Source organism: Dunckerocampus dactyliophorus, chromosome 14 (assembly GCF_027744805.1).
Source record: "Dunckerocampus dactyliophorus isolate RoL2022-P2 chromosome 14, RoL_Ddac_1.1, whole genome shotgun sequence".
NCBI lineage: Eukaryota > Metazoa > Chordata > Actinopteri > Syngnathiformes > Syngnathidae > Dunckerocampus > Dunckerocampus dactyliophorus.
Genome location: NC_072832.1, coordinates 9,516,557 through 9,536,150, shown reverse-complemented (window position 1 = coordinate 9,536,150; position 19,594 = coordinate 9,516,557). Strand labels below are relative to the sequence as shown.

The following is a 19,594-nucleotide window of genomic DNA, read 5'->3' as shown; positions in this document are numbered from 1 at the left end:
TAACACAAGTAGAAGGGTAGAAAGGAATGTTTAGTATCCATTGCTTCTTGTCATTTTTGCAGAGACCATTTGAAAGGCTTTGGTGCTAATCCCAACCTCCCCTCCCACTCCCCCATCCTTTGTTTTCTCCACCTGTGTTCTCAATTTTAGCGCCACTTAGCACCTGAAACGTTCTTTGACATCTTTGGAATGGAGATCCAGGAGTTTGACAGGCTTCCCCTGTGGAAACGCAACGACATGAAAAAGAAGGCCAAACTCTTCTAGCGCTGACAGCAGCATGCAAAAACGCTCATGTACATTCATACAGACAACACTTGACAACAATTATCTACACGTAGGCTTTGCTTTGTTTCCTTTTCTTCTGTTTTTTTCTACCTTCTGACATTATCAAGGAAGCCACAAGATGAACTCTGTGAGACTTCCTGAGGCTGAACGATGTGTTGTCATATTCAGAAATGACAAAGAATGAATGATAAATAGGATCATGATATTTGTATTGATGGCGCTTGTTTTACTTCTTGCTTTGCTTTGACTGGAATTGCTTTCATCCTTTTTATGCTTGTTTCTTCCTGCTATTTATTGCTGTTGACTCCTGTGGATATTTGTAAGTGCAGTAGAACCGTATGGCGCCATTTCAGAATGTCCACGCTTGTAGCCTGAACATACGTCTGCTTTCCTTTGCTTGGACTGAAATAGATTTGGTCCAAAGTTTGCATCAATTGGCTCAGTGAGTCTTTGAATAATATATTAAAAAAAAAAAAAACACTGGGAAGGCAGTCAGCTGACCCAGAAACAGTTTACTGCATCTACATGGTAATGAACAATCCCAGCATCTTCACTCAGCCCTCACTTGACTGTACATAGGACATGTCACTCTTCTCAGGCTCTCTCAAACACTTAACCTTTACATGTATCGGAAGTATAAATCTTCATATATGTCAATGCCGTACCCAATATACGTCCAATAACAGGCAAATAGATAATACAACTCATGTAACTCAACCTTGAAAGAATTGTTTTATAAGTGAAAACCCACACTGCCGTTTGTTGTATTGAAAACTAAGCCAATAAAGCTTTAAATCACCATGAACCACATGATCCTGAGCTACACCAAAGCTACTCACTGCCTCTTTTTTGTTATCATACTTTGTATTTGCACAAAGTCTTCCATTCAAAAAAACAGTATGTCATTGAATGGGTTTAGTGATGCAGGTATCCTGGGTAATTAATAATAACAAATGAAATATTTCAAAGTTGCTGAAGTGAGTCAGGAATCGGGAATCATGTTTATATACAGGTCAATTATTCACAGAAAAAGTGTATTGCAGTGAAATGCAACTCGTGTGTGTAAATGTACAATGAAAGGATGTGGTGATTAGTTTTAAAATAATTAAATCTGGAATGTAAGCGGTTTAATTACTTGAAATGTATTTTAGTCAACTGCAATGTAGCCCACCGCACATCTTATACATTTCTTCATGCCTTCCAATGCAGAATGCTACATGGGGAACATGATGATTTACATGTTCATCCGTCCTTCAACCCATTAAATCGAATTGAATGAATTACATTGGCCACAGTAGCACCAAGAAAAGAAATGCCCTTGGATTCATATGTTTCTGATGCACAGTAGTTTTGTAGCAAATATATGAACAAATGTTCATCCATCATGGACAACCAGCATCATCCAATGCACAGCATCATCTCCCAAAAGAAGAGACGTTTCAGTGGCAGATTACTATCACTGCCCTGCTCAACCGAAAGACCGAGCAGATCATTCCTCCCCCACGCCATGCGGCTTTTCAACATAACAGAGGGGGAGCGATAAAAACAAACAAAGGACTGGACTTATTATCTTATCATGAATAATTATTATGTATTATTATTATTATTTATTATTATTGCACTACAAATTGGAAGTGAACCGTTTCATATTATTTATTTACATATGTATTCTTATTTTATTTTCTTATTTTTCTTTTCTTATCTTGCCTGTCTTGGCTTGATTGTTTATTATGACTTTATTATGATTTTTGGAGCACTGCTCGAAACGTGAATTTCTCTTGGAGATGAATAAAGCATTTACATTCTTTTGATGATTAAATCGATTCGATTCACATCCATCCAGTCACTCAAACGGTTCGTAATTATCAAGAGCATCAGCTTGGGCACATTGCACGTTCAATGCATTGCACCGTTCTCTACAGGGGATTTTAAAAAGTCATCAGGAGTGTCTAGAGAGGCAGAGGGAAGCATTGAAAGCCAGACAGAAGAACTTGGCTGCACAGCAATCAGAAATCAAGGTAAGTACATAATAACACATTTTCAACCTCAAACAGAGTGTTATTTTCTTCGGAAGGGCAGAACCCCCACTTTTGGATCACATTAGATTCTTCAAGTGGTCATAATGTTGTCATTTAGTGTAGCTATCAAGAGGTTTACAATGCAGCCTTTTACCAAAGGGCCCAATTTTCGATTTCCCCAACAATGCAATCACACGTGACAGTATATGCAGTACGCTACTGACGAGCACTTGTACCCCAGAAAAGGTCCTCTATGATAAAGGAGAGCATAATAAGGAAACATCAGGAGATCCAAGCCATACTGGACAAGGACTTAAGGATCACACTGTCACACCTTGAGGTTGAGGAGTGGGCTGCTGTCTCAAGCGTGGACTGGCTTATGGAGAGGAACTGGTCTGTCATCCAGGAGATAGAACGGGGCCTAGAGGGACTCACAGTGACAGTGGACCACACGGACTCACACGCCGATGTTACGGTGAATGAGCAAGGAAATGGGCTTGAATGTTTTTTTATTGGCTGGCTATTTATACAGTATACACTCCTGATCAAAATTTTAAGACCAGTTAAAAAATTGCAAGAATTTACATTTTGCTCTGTTGGATTTTAAAGAGGTTCTAAGCAGAGCTTCAACATGCAAAAAGAAGAAACGGGAGTGAAACAAAAAAAGAGAGTATGCAATTTATTGCAAACAAGCATTAAACTGAAACAACGTGGGACACTGAAAAGTGGAAGAAAATTTAAAAATGTAACCTTGATGGTCCTAATGGCTTCCAACGTTACTGGCATGACAAGGAAATCCCACCTGAGATGTTTTCCACACGGCATAGTGGAGGTGGCGCCATCATGATCTGGGCTGCTTTTTCCCTCAATAGAACAATAGAACTTCAGGTTGTGCGGGGGTGTCAAACGGCAGCTGGCTATGTGGAGATGTTGCGGGGGGCATCCCTCATGACTGAAGGCCCAAATCTGTGTGGTAATGACTGGGTTTTTCAACAGGACAATGCTGCAGTTCACAATGTCCGCCTATTTTTTTGCATTTTGAAGCTCTACTAAGAAATACCTGTGCAAAATGTAAATTCATGCAAATTTTTCAACTGGTTTTAAAATTTTGGTCAGGAGTGTATTACATTCTGTACTGACAAGTGTTAGGCCACCATTGGCTTTGTTGCTTTAAGTAAAACAGTGGTAGAACAACTACAATTAGCGGGATAGTGGGGAAGAAGTTGGTGAGAATCTGGATGCAGGAATTTATTTGGACCTTTTCCGTCACCACAAATTGAACCATTCAACTGCCAGAATCATAATGGCAACATCTTTCTGTTCATCATCCTCCATGAGCCAGGAATTAGCCTGCTAACCAAGAAATAGCTTAATGTTCATAATAACAACCCTGAAGCAACAAATCTAATGGTGCAAAAGCTGTTTGCACGGTACTGTGTGTCTGCATACAGTATATTCCATAAAATCCATCTTGATTCTCCTCAGTCTTGGCCTGAGCACCAAAGCCTGGAGGTGGTGCACAGGTATTTAATTAAACTGTAATTACTATCATTACATAAGCACAATTAAAATATGCTTGAGTGTGACTCATTGCAACAACATCCTGTTTCTATTTATGATCTACTTTCCTTAGAGCAGCGAATGAGCTAAACAACTCGGACCCTCGCAGCGTGAGATTGGATGAGTCAACCGCGGAGCAGATCTTCAGGCTCTCGAACAACTTGCTTCTGCTCATCTCCTCCCACACCCCTGTAATGAAGACTCTTGTCCAAAGCTGTTAGTTCACACCCAAGTTTTATTAACCTGCACTGTGTGTGTGTGTGTGTATATATATATTTTAGTGATGTCCGATAATTACCGGTCCGATATTGGCATGAAAATGTATCATGTATATGATATAAAACAAAGCAGGTATCGTTTTTTTCCCACAATGAAAGCTGATATAGAGCTTTTAGCACAAGACAGTGAGACAGATATAGTAACAACAAAGTAACAACAGAGATAACAATGAATTTACCAACGCCAGTCCACATACCATCATACCATTCTTCCTCACGGTGTCTTTAAATAACGAGCTAAAAAAAAAAAATCACACAGCAACGTAATAGGTATATAACAACAGACAAGACATTGCCAAGGAATAATGCTGAATAATCAACAACTTTGTGATCTCTAAATATTTAACTTAGCAGCCGCTTACAACAGTACAGCAAAGCACGCTGGGAAACAGAAAAACCATATAAGTAGATGCCGCATCGAGCGCTAAACCTTACGTCAATGTCGCCGCCATATTGGAGGTGGCAAGGCTGTGCTGTAAGTAAATACAAATAAATGTACTTACTTTCATAAAGCGCCTTTCTACAAACAAATTTAAGTTCATGCCTCTTGTTTATACATTCACACACGCACTAATGTACTTGGGAAACTTCTTGGGAAATCTTCACAGATGGCTAAGATAAGAACTTAAGCACAAAATTGTGCCGAAAAACCATACACAATATATATATATATATATATATATATATATATATATATATATATATATATATATATATATATATATATATATATATGTATATTTATGTATATATATGGAGAGGAACTCTCTCTCTCTCTCTATGTATATATATACAGTATATGTATATATATATATATAGTAGTTTTAATGCACCGCGACCCTAATGAAAATGAGCGGCATAGAAAATGAATGGATAGATAGTTTTAATGGAATAAAATAAGAATATAAAATAAGAACATGAAAGTTATCAATCAAAATAATAATCAGCAAATCCATGTATTTTCAACAATAACCCTTTAACTAAAAATAAATTAAATTAAATTAAAAATAACATAAATCAGGGCACAAGAAACATAAATGTATTCTTATACAAAATATGTAATACATTAAGATTATCAAAAGTATTGTTACTTTAGGACAATTTTACTCAAGAAAAAGATATGTGATGTTACACATATCGGTATCGGTTGATATCGGAATCGGAAATTGAGAGTTGCACAATATTGGCATATCGGTTATCGGCAAAAAAGCCAATATCGGACATCCCTAATATATACATAGATATATTTATACAGTTGTCCCTCACTACATTGCGGTGCAAACATCACGCCTTCACTCTAATGCGTTAAAAAAAAAAAAAATCATAAATGATTGCTGTTTCATGGTTTCTATAGCCTATTATTAGTAAAAAAATATAGAAAGACAAGACAAGTTAAATGTAGTATTCTCGTCAGTAGGTGTCAGTAATGTTACATTGATGACACATGGCATGTCCGACATGATCAAACAAAAAAAGGTTCTCCAATTCCGTGTGGAAGTGGTAAATTTCGGCTTCTTACCATTACTATGTTCTTCTTCCCTGCTCCATTTGAAACCCTTTCTTAGGTTTAGAATGAGTGAATTGGAGAGGCTAACTAGTTAGCTCGGTAGCTTGCTATGCTAGCGGAGGCCGTCTCTTATGTCCCTGCACAATGTGGTGTAAACAAGGTATAAAAGGATGATAGAAGTGTAAACATACTTGGCGGAAATTCAATTATCGCGGTCAGGTCTGGAACCAATTAGGCACAGTACAAGGGATGACTATATATATATTGTGTATATATATACAGTATATATACATATACTGTATTGACATCAAATATATCTTCAGATTCCAGCTATGTGTGCTTGGATCCAGACACAGCCCACCCCAAGCTGGTCATCTCCCCAGAAGGTGACAGTGTCACCTACACAGACACTTGGAAGCAGTTACCTGACACCCCTTCACGCTTTGACGCCACGCTCAATGTCATCAGCTTGCAAAGCTTCAGCTCCGGCCGCCATTACTGGGAGATGGATGTGACTGGGAAGACCTACTGGGAGATCGGAGTCACGTATCCCAGCATTTCACGCAAGGGCACCACTGAGGACTGCTGGCTGGGACGGGGAGATGAGTCCTGGTGTGTCGAGTTTTTTAATGGGGAGTATACAGCCTGGCATCGAGGGGTGCCCCATCAGCTGCCTGTCTCAAAGCACTTCTGTCGAATTGGAGTTTTGTGTAGTTTTCCTTCTGGGTCGGTGATATTTCTTGGGGCAGATGATATGACACCTCTGTTCTGCTTCTGTGCAGGGAGCTTCTCCGACCGCCTCCACCTGGCCTTGTGTCCTGGCCAGGCCTACAACGGAACCAATGCAAAGCCTATTGTCATCTGTAATGTAGAATCTCCAGATCTATGTGTTCAAGCTGCTAAAAAACACCCACCTGAGCCTCAGAGAAACATTGAAAGTAATTGATTTTTTTTCTTTATTATGTTTTCGGTCAGGTTTTTTTTTTTTACTTTAGTGTAGCAGCTCATGCGTCTCACTTTCTCACAAGAAGCGTGGATTCAATTCCCACTCAGTGATGGTATGAATGGTTGTCTGTTTCTAGATGTGCCCTTTAAGTTAATAGCTGGGATAGGCTCCTGCCACACTGGACCCTGACCAATATATGTGGAAGAAAATGAATGGATGGATTATCATTTGTTAGACCAAATGCTGTGTGAACCTTTGTGAGGTTAAGTGGTCAGATGGTCGGTCTTGTTTACCTATCCAAATATTTACCAGAAATACTAAACATGATATATCCTCTCTTTGCTGTTGCATGAAATATAGCGTCATATACGTTACACTGCACGGGGTTTGAGGTAAGGTGAGTGAGCAAACGATGTTTATTTGGGATTCACCCTGTGTTTGTACAGTAGATCCAAAGTCTACATTCAAACAAACAATACGTTTTTTGCAAATATGCTCTATGAACTTTTCCCTGATGTAGGGAGGGCATACAAGGCCGATTGTATGGGCCTAGAATTAATAGGGGCCCAAATGAGCATACTAATAATGATTCATCAGCACGGTATTATGTGATTTCTTTGATGCCAGGATCTTTTGCAACACCCTTGCTTAATCCGCTGAGGAAAACCAAAGAGAAATTTAACAATAAACAAGGCAGGTTATTTGTTTTTGGTATTACAATATTCATGGTTCGGCACTGTGACCAATATTGAGCTTGTGACTGCTGTGAATCCTCACAAGTATAGTAAAAATCAATGGCATTGACCTGCACGACAGCTGGATGCCAGACTAGCCTGTTGAATCAAAGGTTAGTGTACTCATGCAAAGCTTTTGAAGCGTGACCGGGGTCTGCTGCTGCACACTGTCTATTTGCCTGATCTGCTGCCACCATGAACCTGAAGCTCCTCTTCTTTTGCCTTTTCCTTGCTGTGATCCTCATCCCTGCTGAAGTATGTATTCGCTGTATCCTACAGCCAGATGCTTATGCTTACTATAATGCAAAATTTACTCTTGTTATTCTTTGTCATGCTGTGAATAAAGTGGAGCCAATGTTCGTAAACATAATTTCTTGAAAAAAAAAAAAAAACGAGAGTGGAAATAAGTTAACTTATAACAATTAGGGTTGCATTACCGGAATTTTCAAGGTTGGAAATTTTTCCATGGGAATTAAAGGGAGCACAAGGGGATAAACACAGATCATTTGCAAAATTGTAGTTAAGTCAAGAATCAGGAATTTTTTTTTTGCGGCTTCCCAACCTCAACACAAACCAAAATGCTGCATGAGTGGCCAACAGTGGAAGAGCCTTGAATTGCTCTGGCTGCCACTCCTCATGAACGAGATGAAAAAATAGACTGCTCAAAAAAATAAAGGGAACACTAAAATAACACATCCTAGGTCTGAATGAACGAAATATTCTCATTAAATACTTTGTTCTTGACATAGTTGAATGTACTGACAACAAAATCACACAAACATTTATGTATTTATCATTTTATTTATTTATTATATTGTTTATTTATTGGAGGTGTCTTGCTGTCCACCTGTTGTCTATTCCATTTTCACAGACGCATGTGAAATTGATTGCCAATCTGTGTTGCCTCCTAAGTGGACAGTTTGATTTCACAGAAGTGTGACTGACTTGGAGTTACATTGTGTTGTTTAAGTGTTCCCTTCCCTGCATATACAAATATAGTCATTTGTAGTAAACAAATTGTCTGACCAATTAAGAAAAATTAGATAATTTCCCGCAGCACATCTGTTGATCACTCAAGGCACACTAATCTGTCGCGGCACAGTGGTTGGGAATAACCGTCGTAAACCGGTATATGTTTATTCTATTGAACACAGATATTTTTGTTTTTCAATGAAATAACCTATTTAAAGAACTGATCACGAGAAAAAAAGTGACATTTAAACATTTTGTCTTCATTAATTCCCATAGAATATTTCCAAACTTCCCGTGCAAGTTTTGCAATGTTTCTGTAAATTTTCCTTCTGTTTGCAAACCTAATCCAACTTCTATTCATCCATTCTAAAAAAAAAACAATGTTATCAATGATTCAGATGAAACCTAAAAAGCACAAAAAACATCACCATCATCATCATGAGCATGACCATGACCATCACGAATTGAGAGCTCATAAGCATGGAAGACATGTGAAAAGGAGAGAAAGATTTGAGGACATAATAACAGGTAAGAGAATCCTATTTCTTTTTGTAACACAACAGATGACTAAAATATAAACGCACCACTTTTGTGTTTGGTCCCATTTTTCATGAGCTGAACTCAAGAACTAAAACGTTTTCTATGTACACAAAAGATTTATTTCTCTCAAATGTTGTTGAAAAAAATCTGTCTAAAACTGTGGGAGTGACCGTTCAAAATTCATAATCCATCCACCTCATAGGTATGTCTTATCAAGATGCTCATTACACAGCATGATTATTGCACAGGTGTGCCTTAGGTTGGCCACAATAAAAGGCCACTCCAAAATGTGCAGGGGGAAGGGTCCAAAAACCAGTCAGTATCTGGAGTGACCATCATTTGCCTCAAATACTGTATACTGTACAGTCGTCCCTCTCCGCATCGCAATTGAAATTTTGAGGCTTCACTCACACTTCACTGTGTTTGTTGCCCATAAAATACGCCTACCCATACCATAACGCCACCGCCACCATGGGTCACTCGATCTGCAGCTTAGGACAGAAGACTCACCAGACATGTCACCCTCTGAGCATGTTTGGGATGCTCTGGATTGACATAAGCAGTATTTGAGGCAAATGGTGGCCACACCAGGTACTGACTGTTTTTCGGAGCCCCTTACAGTTGAACTGCACATGTTGGATTGGCCTTTTATTGTGGCCAACCTAAGGCATAGCTGTGCAATAATAATGCTGTCTGTTCAGCAACTTGATATGCCACACCTGTGAGGTGGATGGATTATGAATATGAATGGTCACTCACACAGATTTAAACAGAATTGTGAACAATACTTGAGAGCGATAGGCCTTTTGTGTACACAGAAAAAGTTTTAGATCTTTGATTTCAGCTCATGAAAAATTAGAGCAAAAAAAAGTGTTGCATTTATGTTTTTGTTGAGTATATATTTGATCATACAAAATGTGCTTTTAGACCTCTTCTTTGGGATCTTGGAGGAGGCTGGTGATGACGACGACGATGACGACGACCCAAGTGAATGGCTTTTTGATCTCCAAGAGCCAGCGGGTAAGAAATATTACATTTACAGTGTTCCCTCGTTTATCGCGGGGTTCCCAAAATAGCCTGCAATAAGTGAAATCCGCGAAGTAGCCAACTTTATTTGTTTACAATTATTATGTATGTTTTAAGGCTGTAAAACCCTTCACAATACACTTTATACCCTTTTCTCAGACAGACGTTACTCACATTTCTGTTTTGTTTAAACAATCTCAATGTTCACATTTCGCTTGAATTTTAATGATCAATATACCAGGTTGGACACAAGAAATGATTACGTGACGTCACTCCTCTGACCGTGCCACGTCCTGTCGCCATTCGGCTGTAGCGTTTTTGTATCCTTGATAAAACATATTGCTCCTGCGGTCGTCCTCCTCCTTGTCCTACTCCTTGAACTGAAGATTCATTTTGCCGGCTAGCTTCTTCTTCTTCTTCTTTCATTGTTTATTGGCGGTTAGCAAGCAGCTCACACCGTTAGCTAGTTTGCTAGCATCTATTGACCAACGGCACAAAGGAGATTGATTGACAATGGTCTGCAGCCAATCAGGACGCAGAACACAATGGGCGGGTTCTCCCTTAGCCTATAAGGACTGTTGTGGCTCTATATTTAGCTGACTATGACTAGGACTGTGGGTTCCTAATATGATTAGGCACATAAACAACTGCACACGTCTTCAATATGAGTATACAACACCCTCTACTGGTAACAGTAATAAATACAATAACCAACACATACAACAGAGCACCGATAGATTCTTAAAATTGCACTTAAAAAACAGCGAATTTGCAAAAGGTGAACCGATGTAGTGAGGGAACACTGTAGTACTTTCCTATGCCATGCAAATTGCTATTTAAGTCTCTTAAACTAACTTTGCTTTCCCTGTTCTCAGGCCAATGCAACCCAAATCCTTGCCAAAACAATGGAGTCTGTGAGGAGAAAGGAAAGAAAAAATTCAAATGTGACTGTCCAAAACCTTACAAAGGAAGGAGATGCGAGAAAGGTTTGAGAAAGTAGTTAAATTGTTAGTAGGGTGTAGATACTTGTTCCATGCAGCATATAAACTGTTCAAAAATAAATATTTATTAACATTGCAGGTCCAAAACTTTGCAAGAGAGGTAAATGTGGTCGTGGTGATTGTGTGCTGACTTCTACTCCTCCATTCTACGAGTGCAAATGCAAGCAGCCCTTCCAGCCTCCACATTGCACAACATGTGAGGAACCTTTGCTTTCTGCAGAAGCTCAAAAGCTTCTGGATAGTCCCCAACGTGAGCACACCCTGTTTATTGTTCTTCTTCAGATACTCTATGTGAACCTAATCCATGTAAGAACGGTGGAGAGTGCGTCAAGGATGGTAACAACTTTGACTGCGAGTGTCCTTCAGGCTTCAGAGGACGTTTCTGTCATGTTGGTAAATCCTGTAAAACACGCATCTTTGACTCATTATTTCAACAAACATGCTGAGTGAGAGTGGTATCATTCTCAGGCCCAAATGATTGTTATGAGGATGATGGGGAGTCATATCGTGGCACTGTGAGTGAGACAGTCGATGGCGCCGAATGCCTCTACTGGAACTCCCACTTCATCCTGGAGAAGGGAACGGATCCTTTCAACTCCTACGAGAACAGCGACGGTCTTGGCCCTCATAACTTCTGCAGGTCTGCTTTTGCTCAGAAATAGTAATAGGGTATCTTGTCCCGCTGTGCCACTTGTTATCCCAGGTCTGTGTTAAGATTACACTGAGCTGCTGTTTATGACAGCTACAAAAGCAGAGCAAGCAACAGTTACTGGATAACTTTGTGAGGCCAGAAAAGACTTCAGGGGAGGCACAGCAGCTTGAGAAAAACAGAAAAAAAACACATCCTTTTAAAAACTGCTAAGCTGACCGGTTATTTGAAAGGCAAATAAATTTATTTTTCCTTCCTTCCTACTTCCATTATTATCATGAAGTCAATCACCACCAAAAATTATCAGCTGAGCAGCGATACCTAATATACTGTATGTCTACCAACTTAAACCTGGATTATGGTTCTGAGTAGGCACTATGCTATTCTCTCCCACGCCGTCTTGAGCTTGATCAATATTGAACTGTATTATAAATTTATTTTCTTAAATTCCAATCGTCCAAACATTTTCTGAAGTAAAAATATCTGAATTTGCAGATTGTCTGATCAAATACAGGGTAAAAACCTATGGTGAGGCTGCCGTGACCGTCTCTTCTCGGCTTAGTGCGCAAGCCCAGCCTACCGTGTCAGTGCACTGAGTGCACTCAACATACAATTGCATTTGAAATGATTCAAGCCCCATGGCGTCATTGCAAACTACCATTAGTATATGAACTTTGAAAATACATGTAATTTACAATCAGTATTGAATCATTACAAGATCAAACCCTCTCTTTTGTCACCTTCGGCCAGCCACAATAAGTGAGATGTTTTCTATGCTTCAGAAATCCAGATGGAGACTTGATGCCATGGTGTTTCTTCAGAAGAGGCCGAAAGCTGCTGTGGAACTACTGTGATGTAACTGAGTGTTCTGAAGGTACATCATCTCTTGGGTTTGCATTTTAAAGGCGCATGAACAAAAGCATTGTCTCATGTATGAATTTATGGGGTGGCACTAATTGGAATTGCCCCTCCAGTCGCCCCTGCCCCCACTTCTCCTCCAATGCCTCCAGCTCCTCCTCAGCCCACTCCTCAACCCCAGCCCACAAAGCCTGCCCCAACCCCAAAGCCCACCCAGGCTCCACAACCTAGTCCTAGTGTGTCTTTACCCACTGCCACACCTTCCACGCAAGCATTCAGCACCTGTGGGAAGCCTCAGCCAAAGAAAGTCATGACCCGAATCTTCGGGGGCTTGAAGGTGCCACCGGGGGCCATACCTTGGCAGGTGTCCCTCCAAGTGAGGCCCAGGCGCTCCTCTCAGTCACACAGGCACATTTGTGGAGGTGTTCTTATAGAAAGCTGCTGGGTTCTGACAGCTGGACACTGCATGTAAGAAGAAATGTGATGTTGACAAATATGAGTAGATGCAAAAATGTGCAAATACAGTATCTTAAACTTGAGATGTCACGTTTATGTGTTTGAACAGTGAACCGGGAAATGACATGCAGGTGGTTATGGGGGGGCTGTCTCTGGATGTTGATGAGCCCACCGAACAAATCATTAACGTTGAAGAGGCTATTGTGCATGAGAACTACAGGGAGACTCCAGAATCAGTTCACAATGACATAGGTGAGCAATTTTCATTGAAGTTATCATCAAGGGATGATAATATTTAAATGAAGTACTGTAGCTATTGCTGGGGAATTATAATTTTGTCTTAGATTTTGTGGACCTCTAATTCATCCATTTCATACTGTCTAAATCCAAAATAATATAGCTATGTAAAGTTATCTTTAGTTATCCCGACCAAGCCCCAAATGATCATGGCCAGATTTTAAGTTAAAGTCATTTAGGCTATCTTGTAGCTAGAAATGACTGGCAAAAGATGTTGTGTATTTTTTTCCAATTGCGGTTTTGTTTTTTCTTTATGTTCAAAATCATTCCTGTTACAAATCAGTGCTCAAAATTGATAGCAACTTAGAATATTCTAGGTTAAGCTGGAGGTTTTATGATTTTTTAGCATCTCTCTGAATGACTTATCCTGAGGTGGAAGATTAAATTGGAAGAAGGTTTGGTAGGTTTAACAACCGGAGGAGGCACTTGGAAATAATTCCAAATCACAGACATAACATTAGTCAGGCACAGAGCGAGCAGGCTTGTTACTGCAGCCACCCACCCTTTTTACACGCTTCACGACGCGGTTTGATGAGGTCATCATTTGCGTGCTGGTAAATATCTCGGGAGCCCACAGGCCTGTATACAGCATTTTTAAAAATCGGTTTTCATTATAGTGAAAACACCTGATAACGATATTTACAGATATTATATTTTTATGCCAATATCGGGCTGACAATATTCGTTGGCCGATATTATCGGACATCCCTATAACTAATGCATATGTAAATATTGCAGTAAATCTTACATACTCAAAGTAGGAAGGAGGCAGGATATAATGCTGTTTGTACGTATGTTGGCTCCCTCTAGGCAGCAATCCACTGCATACAGTCCCTTTAACTCACCATTTAACAATACAGTCATTCTCACAATATTGAGGTTCAATTATCGCTCCCTCACTATATCGCAGTTTTTCAGAAATGAATTAATAAATGATTGCTGTTTAGTGGTAGACTATGGTTTATTATTACTCAAAACATATTGAAATACAAGTGATATGTAGTATCTTGGTCACTAGGCAGCAGTAATGACACAAAACATCGAGACATTACCTTACCTTAACGCTGCATGGAGTCAGCCATGTCAGCCGACATTATAGAGTGAAAAAAAGTTCTCGTTCTCCTCCCATTCTGTGTGGAAGTGGTAACTTTTTGGCTTCTAAAGTTTAGAAGAAATAAATTCGAGGCTAACTGGTTAGCTAGCTAGCGGCTGTCTCAAGTCCCTGCAGCATAAAGGTTGTGCAATGTGATGTAAACAATTAATAATAGGAGTGTAATTTCATGTCTGCAGGGCTCTAATAATGTTAGAAACCGTATTTAGAAAGTCATAAAGAGGTTTTCTATGCTCTAACTATAAAAATATTCATTATATTAACATTGAATCTTATACTGCGGAAATTCATTTATCATGGTCGGGTCTGAAACCAATTAAACTATAAACGTTTATAACTGCTATAAACTGTATGTCCAAATACATAACAAAGCTAACAGCTGTTTTGCCACTGTCAACAGAAGGCAACAAGCAAATAACTAATGTACATGAGCATAATAAAATCCACCAGACATACTGTTACAAAGTGTAGCTAACATTATTCATGACACTATCCTAATTGTATAGCATTGCTGAGACTGGAAGGCACAGATGGTGTTTGTGCCAATGAGACCCAGTTTGTTAAGGCTGCCTGCTTACCTGAGAGCCCACTTGCTGACGGGATGGAATGTACCATTTCTGGATGGGGGGCGACAGAGGAATGTAAGCTCAGCTTGCTGAAATTTAGTTGTCTTCTTCCATTTTCCTCTCAGTTCTTTGACTGGTAAAATGTTTCCACTGAAAGAACCTTACATGTTTTGAACCTTACTTTACTGCTTCACATCCCTCTTACTATTTGCAGCCGACTATGGTTCCAACCATTTGTTGGATGCAAATGTTTTGCTGATCAGCCAGGAGAAATGCTCTGAAAGCAAGGTTTATGGCCCTGTTTTGGATAATGGCATGTTCTGTGCTGGCTACCTGCAAGGAGGGGTAGATTCATGCCAGGTGAGTGAGGACAAAGTTACTCATACAGTGAATATCTGATGACCTTTTTAATTGTTGAGGACTCTGTTTGTTTTAGGGTGACTCTGGAGGACCACTGACCTGTGAGCAGAACAACATCCACGTCGTTTATGGTTTGGTTAGTTGGGGAGATCAATGTGGAAAGAAGAATAAGCCGGGGGTGTATGCGAGGGTCACTAACTACCTGGATTGGATCAAGTCAAAGACTCAAGCAAAATCTTCATAAACAGCAACTACTGCACCACTGCTTCTACTAGAGTATCTTAGAACCCACGTTCAATCATGCACTAACCCGAACTCACGATTCGGTATTTGTGCAGTTGATTTTCTTTTTACTTCAAGTCTAATTTTCAATCCAATAGTGTCCTTTTAAGGATAACAACTGAAATGGTCTGTACATTTGCTGATGATGTAATGTGTTTTATCAGTTACGTAACGGCTCTGAGACATAAAAATCCAAGAAACTTGTTTTTGACCGACAATGATTGATGTTTTACTCGAAAGATTTGGCCATGTTCTCACATATGTGATTGAAATATATAGTTTATTAACATAATAAATGCATAATCGCATAACAACTACATAAGATCTCAAATGAAAATCTAGTATGATGTTATTTGTTATTCTTCTTTATCATGTATGAGGAAAAAAAAACAAAATAATACAATATTTTTCAAGACAAAGAAATGCCACACACACAGAACTCTTTTTTGAGTGGGTATTTTTTTTCTGCCTTGCCTCTGGGACTCTAACATGTGATACTGAAGGCATGGGTGACCCCGGTGCTCTATGTGTTGTGCTTAGGGGGCAGTTACGTGGTAAAAAGAACAAGCAATGCACGGGCCATTAACTCCTTGAACTACATGAGGGTAGTTTTACCAAAGATTTAAATATTTATATAGTATTGTGGTGTCAGTTACTGACCCAAAAAGTGTAAAATACTGAAATAAAACGCAAATACTGGATACGAAATTATACATGGGAACAAAATAATGTGTGTACATGTTGCATTGATTTCAACATTATTTTTACAGTGCAACATAACAAATTTAAGCCTTTCATGTCACGCTTCACCTCTATCTGTACTACCACCCCAGTCCCAGGGGTCCTTAATCCAAAACATGGTAAGTGGCTGCCTGTTCAGTCCATTGATATCAATGCAAGGGTTAAACATTGGGAAGAGAGGTTCTTTGCACTCCACATAGAAAGAGTGAAGCAGGGTCATGCTGTCTGCGTTGTAGAACGACAGCTCCCCCTTTTGGACATTTGCCAGAATACCCAACTTTCTGACTTTCTTCCCAACTTGCAGCTGTTTCTCCTGGGTATCATTGCATGCCAGGTACTGTCCCTCCCCATGGTATAAGCACCAGGAAGCCTTGTTCACACTCACACCAGAAGGCCTTGGACTTGGAACATGGTCTTCATTGACTGGCCCAGTGGTGACGCCTATAAGCCAGTAGGGTTTCTCTTGTACAATGACTTCCCAGTAGTGTTGGCCAGCCGTGAAGCTTTTCTTAGCTAAGACGCTGTATTGGGAGTCATATGGCTGAGTGGTTGGAGCTTCAATGTCAGTTTGCTCCCCCCAGCACACTTGTCTCCCATCTTGGGATATCTCCAGCTTCGGATGGGCTGTTTTTAAGTCTAGGACAGGACAACTAAGATCTGCAATGAGAAATAAGAACCTTACAGGACACAGTTATGGAAATAAGAGATTGATTTTGTATGTTGTCAAACGCAGTCAAGTGCCCCAAATGTTGACACACAATGACTCTTTAGTGTCTTTAGTGTGGATATGTACGTGTATACGAGACAGCGGTGAGTGAGCACCATCAACTGCAGTTATTTTATTTTATGAATTGATTGGGTGGGGTAAAATGTTAAATACCTTGGATATTGGACTTGAATAAAATGATTTTACTTACAGGACCACATTCGGGGAAAGTGCTGAGACAGAGCCACTGACAGGTCATCCACCAACTTCTCTATTGTTCTCAGTCTGTCAGGATCACACAGCTCTTTGTCTATTTGCTGAATGGGAGCCAACTTTGGAGGTTCACTACAATTAAACAGGAATGCTAACTTGTGGCAAATCCCAGCAGTTATGAAAAAATGAATAACAAATACTTTACACTCACCAACGATTCTGTTCAGTGATTTGCTGTTAAGATAAATAAATAGGTTATGCATTTGAAGGCCGAGAGCAGGGGTTTTCAAAGCGTGGCACAGTAGAGCCTCTGCTACAGTTGCACCCTCCCTGACTCGCAGAAAAACTGATTTTCTGGAGTTAATGTTGTGGAGGTTTCGCTTGAAAACCCCTTGCCTAGACATTAAAAAGGTGCTTATTGGTACAACAAGGTATTGACACTGAATAACCTACTTGTATGAATCTCAAATCATGTGTTTCTTGAAGAAGTAACTTGCTGGAAACTCTAAGGTTGTCTAGCTCGCTGATGCGAGCCTCCATCTTTCCTCTCTCGGCTTCCAGCCACTCGGTCATGCAATCCTCCTCTGCGTCTATGATCTGCATCATTAGGCGCTCATCGCCGTCCAACACAACACGGATCCTGTTGTACTTGTCTGATATTCTCTCTCTGAAATCTGCTGCGGATATCTAGGAATTTAAAAACATCTCACTGAAATGCTAAACTAGTAATGAAAATCTGCAGTAGTATTTCACAGTCATTGTACCACTGTTTGTGTGTACATGAACTCCAAGTCTTTAATGGCGTTTTCTGCTTCACATCTCATCTGCAGCAATTTGTTGATAGTTGTCTCCAACATGCTCTAAGGACAGACATACAAATTAAGAAAATATAATGTAGATTTGTCAATCTTGTCAACACACGAATGACCTTTAAGTCTGTGCAGGCGTCATGTAGCTGGGCAGCTTTGTGGTTCTTGTGCATGCCAACCAGGATGCACAAACAGCAAACTGGGACTCTTTCTTCCATGCAAAAGAGTTTGAGCTCGTCACGGTGCTCCTTGCACTTTAAAGACAGTAAATCCTGGGTCACTTCCACCACTGTGTGCTCCCTCAGAGCCGATCTCTGCTGGTGCAGCAGGGCATGAGCCTGACAAAGCGAGGCATCACAGGTCAGGCAGGTCCTAATAGCTTCTGATGGCATCTCTATGCAATGGTCACAGTGGACAGCTGAAGATGATTTTTTTGCTGTCGGTTGCTCCGATGTTGAGGATTTGATCATGAAGTCCTTCACTTTTCTTTGAAGAGTAGTGTTAATCTCCAGTGTGAGGTTGGATGGGAGCAGGATCTGACACTCTGGACAGAAGAGAGGACCCTCCTCACAAACAGCCTGGATGCAGGTCAGACAGAAGTCATGTCTGCACGGCAGTTGTACAGGATCTGTGAATAAATCCTGGCAGGCAGGACACTTCAGAGTTTCTTCAACAGTCCCCATAGCTCTGCTTCTACCAGTTGTGCTGGCTCAATGCACACTGCAATGCTGTCCTGCTCATCAATGTTTCACAAGGCTCCTTCTGCATGCAGGGCCTCTCATGTGCCTCAGTGTCATATTACGAAACACGGGTAGATTTTTTCTGACTCTCGGCAATTTAAAAAGAACAATTAGCAAAATATTTGTCATTGCGTGAGCTCAATTTGTTAGCCTTCGCACCAGTCAACGCAGTTACACTCAGTAAACATTAATTACAACTAAATTTGATAAACCTAGTTCCAAAAGCCAGTATAATGTAAGACAGTGTAACAATCTACGTTTTATTATACATATATTACAACAGATTTGTTTTTACTTTTTGTTGTCCAAGTATTTTAATCCACACTCTATTGCTTAGACAATGCAGGAGTTTGACATCTGGCCTGTCATAGCTTCACTCAAATAATGTAAACCATTCAGTCAAACTGGAGGTCTACAGGGGCCAACAGCAAGGCGCACACGTCACAGTCAAACACAGTAGAAGAAGTCAGCTATGTTTTGGGGTATACATCTCCATAGAATTTGTTTATTTATTTATTTATTTATTTATTAATGATACCATCTAGGGTAGTATCAGTATCGGATGACGCTAGTATGAGTTTATTTTCATTTTTTAAATCTGTGTATTTTGTTAAATTGTTTACATTGTTACATTTGTATATTCTTAGATTGTTTACAGACTCAAAGAATACATTCTTGGACACTGGGCTTTGGAGGCAATAAGCCAGCATTTGAATAAGAGACAGTAATAGTATTTGCTTTTGCTTTGTTATTTTGCACTATAGACATTATTTTGCTCAAACAATAGCATGTAATAAAAGGGTATAACTTTATCATTGTATTAATACAGTTACATTGTCAAATATGGATTATTTAGATTAATTAGATTATTGTTTCTTGTTAAAAAACATTTTTTTTACATTTTGTTTAGCCCAAAATCTTTGTCCTGTGTTTTATTCT

The 19,594-nt window shown here is 39.8% G+C and overlaps 4 protein-coding genes across 9 annotated transcripts in view; 3 read left to right on the top strand and 1 right to left on the bottom strand.

The window, feature by feature from the left end:
- Positions 1-1,098, top strand: part of LOC129194388 (actin-binding LIM protein 1-like) — a 53,948-nt gene extending 52,850 nt beyond the window's left edge. For all 6 annotated transcript variants that reach the window (XR_008573754.1, XR_008573752.1, XR_008573751.1 and 3 more), the window contains one exon: positions 151-1,098. Coding sequence is in view for 2 of the 6 variants with exons in the window: in XM_054799593.1 (XP_054655568.1) it covers positions 151-264 (114 nt within the window). In the remaining 4 variants the exon portion in view is untranslated. The remainder of the gene's footprint in view (positions 1-150) is intronic.
- A 1,540-nt stretch (positions 1,099-2,638) lies between these two features.
- Positions 2,639-7,261, top strand: LOC129194392 (probable E3 ubiquitin-protein ligase TRIML1). Its single transcript, XM_054799601.1, has 3 exons — positions 2,639-3,826; positions 3,937-4,079; positions 5,972-7,261. The coding sequence occupies exons 1-3, from the start codon at positions 3,711-3,713 to the stop codon at positions 6,592-6,594; spliced, it is 882 nt and encodes a 293-aa protein (XP_054655576.1). The 5' UTR covers positions 2,639-3,710; the 3' UTR covers positions 6,595-7,261.
- Positions 7,262-7,415: 154 nt separating this feature from the next.
- habp2 (hyaluronan binding protein 2) lies at positions 7,416-15,650 on the top strand. Its single transcript, XM_054799595.1, has 13 exons — positions 7,416-7,583; positions 8,699-8,828; positions 9,768-9,860; positions 10,742-10,852; positions 10,947-11,063; positions 11,150-11,260; positions 11,336-11,507; positions 12,299-12,390; positions 12,491-12,842; positions 12,940-13,082; positions 14,745-14,879; positions 15,019-15,164; positions 15,241-15,650. The coding sequence occupies exons 1-13, from the start codon at positions 7,524-7,526 to the stop codon at positions 15,406-15,408; spliced, it is 1,830 nt and encodes a 609-aa protein (XP_054655570.1). The 5' UTR covers positions 7,416-7,523; the 3' UTR covers positions 15,409-15,650.
- Positions 15,651-16,245: 595 nt separating this feature from the next.
- Positions 16,246-18,598, bottom strand: LOC129194290 (E3 ubiquitin-protein ligase TRIM11-like). Its single transcript, XM_054799424.1, has 6 exons — positions 18,035-18,598; positions 17,871-17,966; positions 17,560-17,793; positions 17,318-17,340; positions 17,105-17,238; positions 16,246-16,844 (listed from the first exon to the last, which is right to left on the bottom strand). Exons 1-6 carry the CDS (start codon positions 18,596-18,598, stop codon positions 16,246-16,248), a joined length of 1,650 nt encoding a protein of 549 aa, XP_054655399.1.
- Positions 18,599-19,594: the final 996 nt, after the last annotated feature.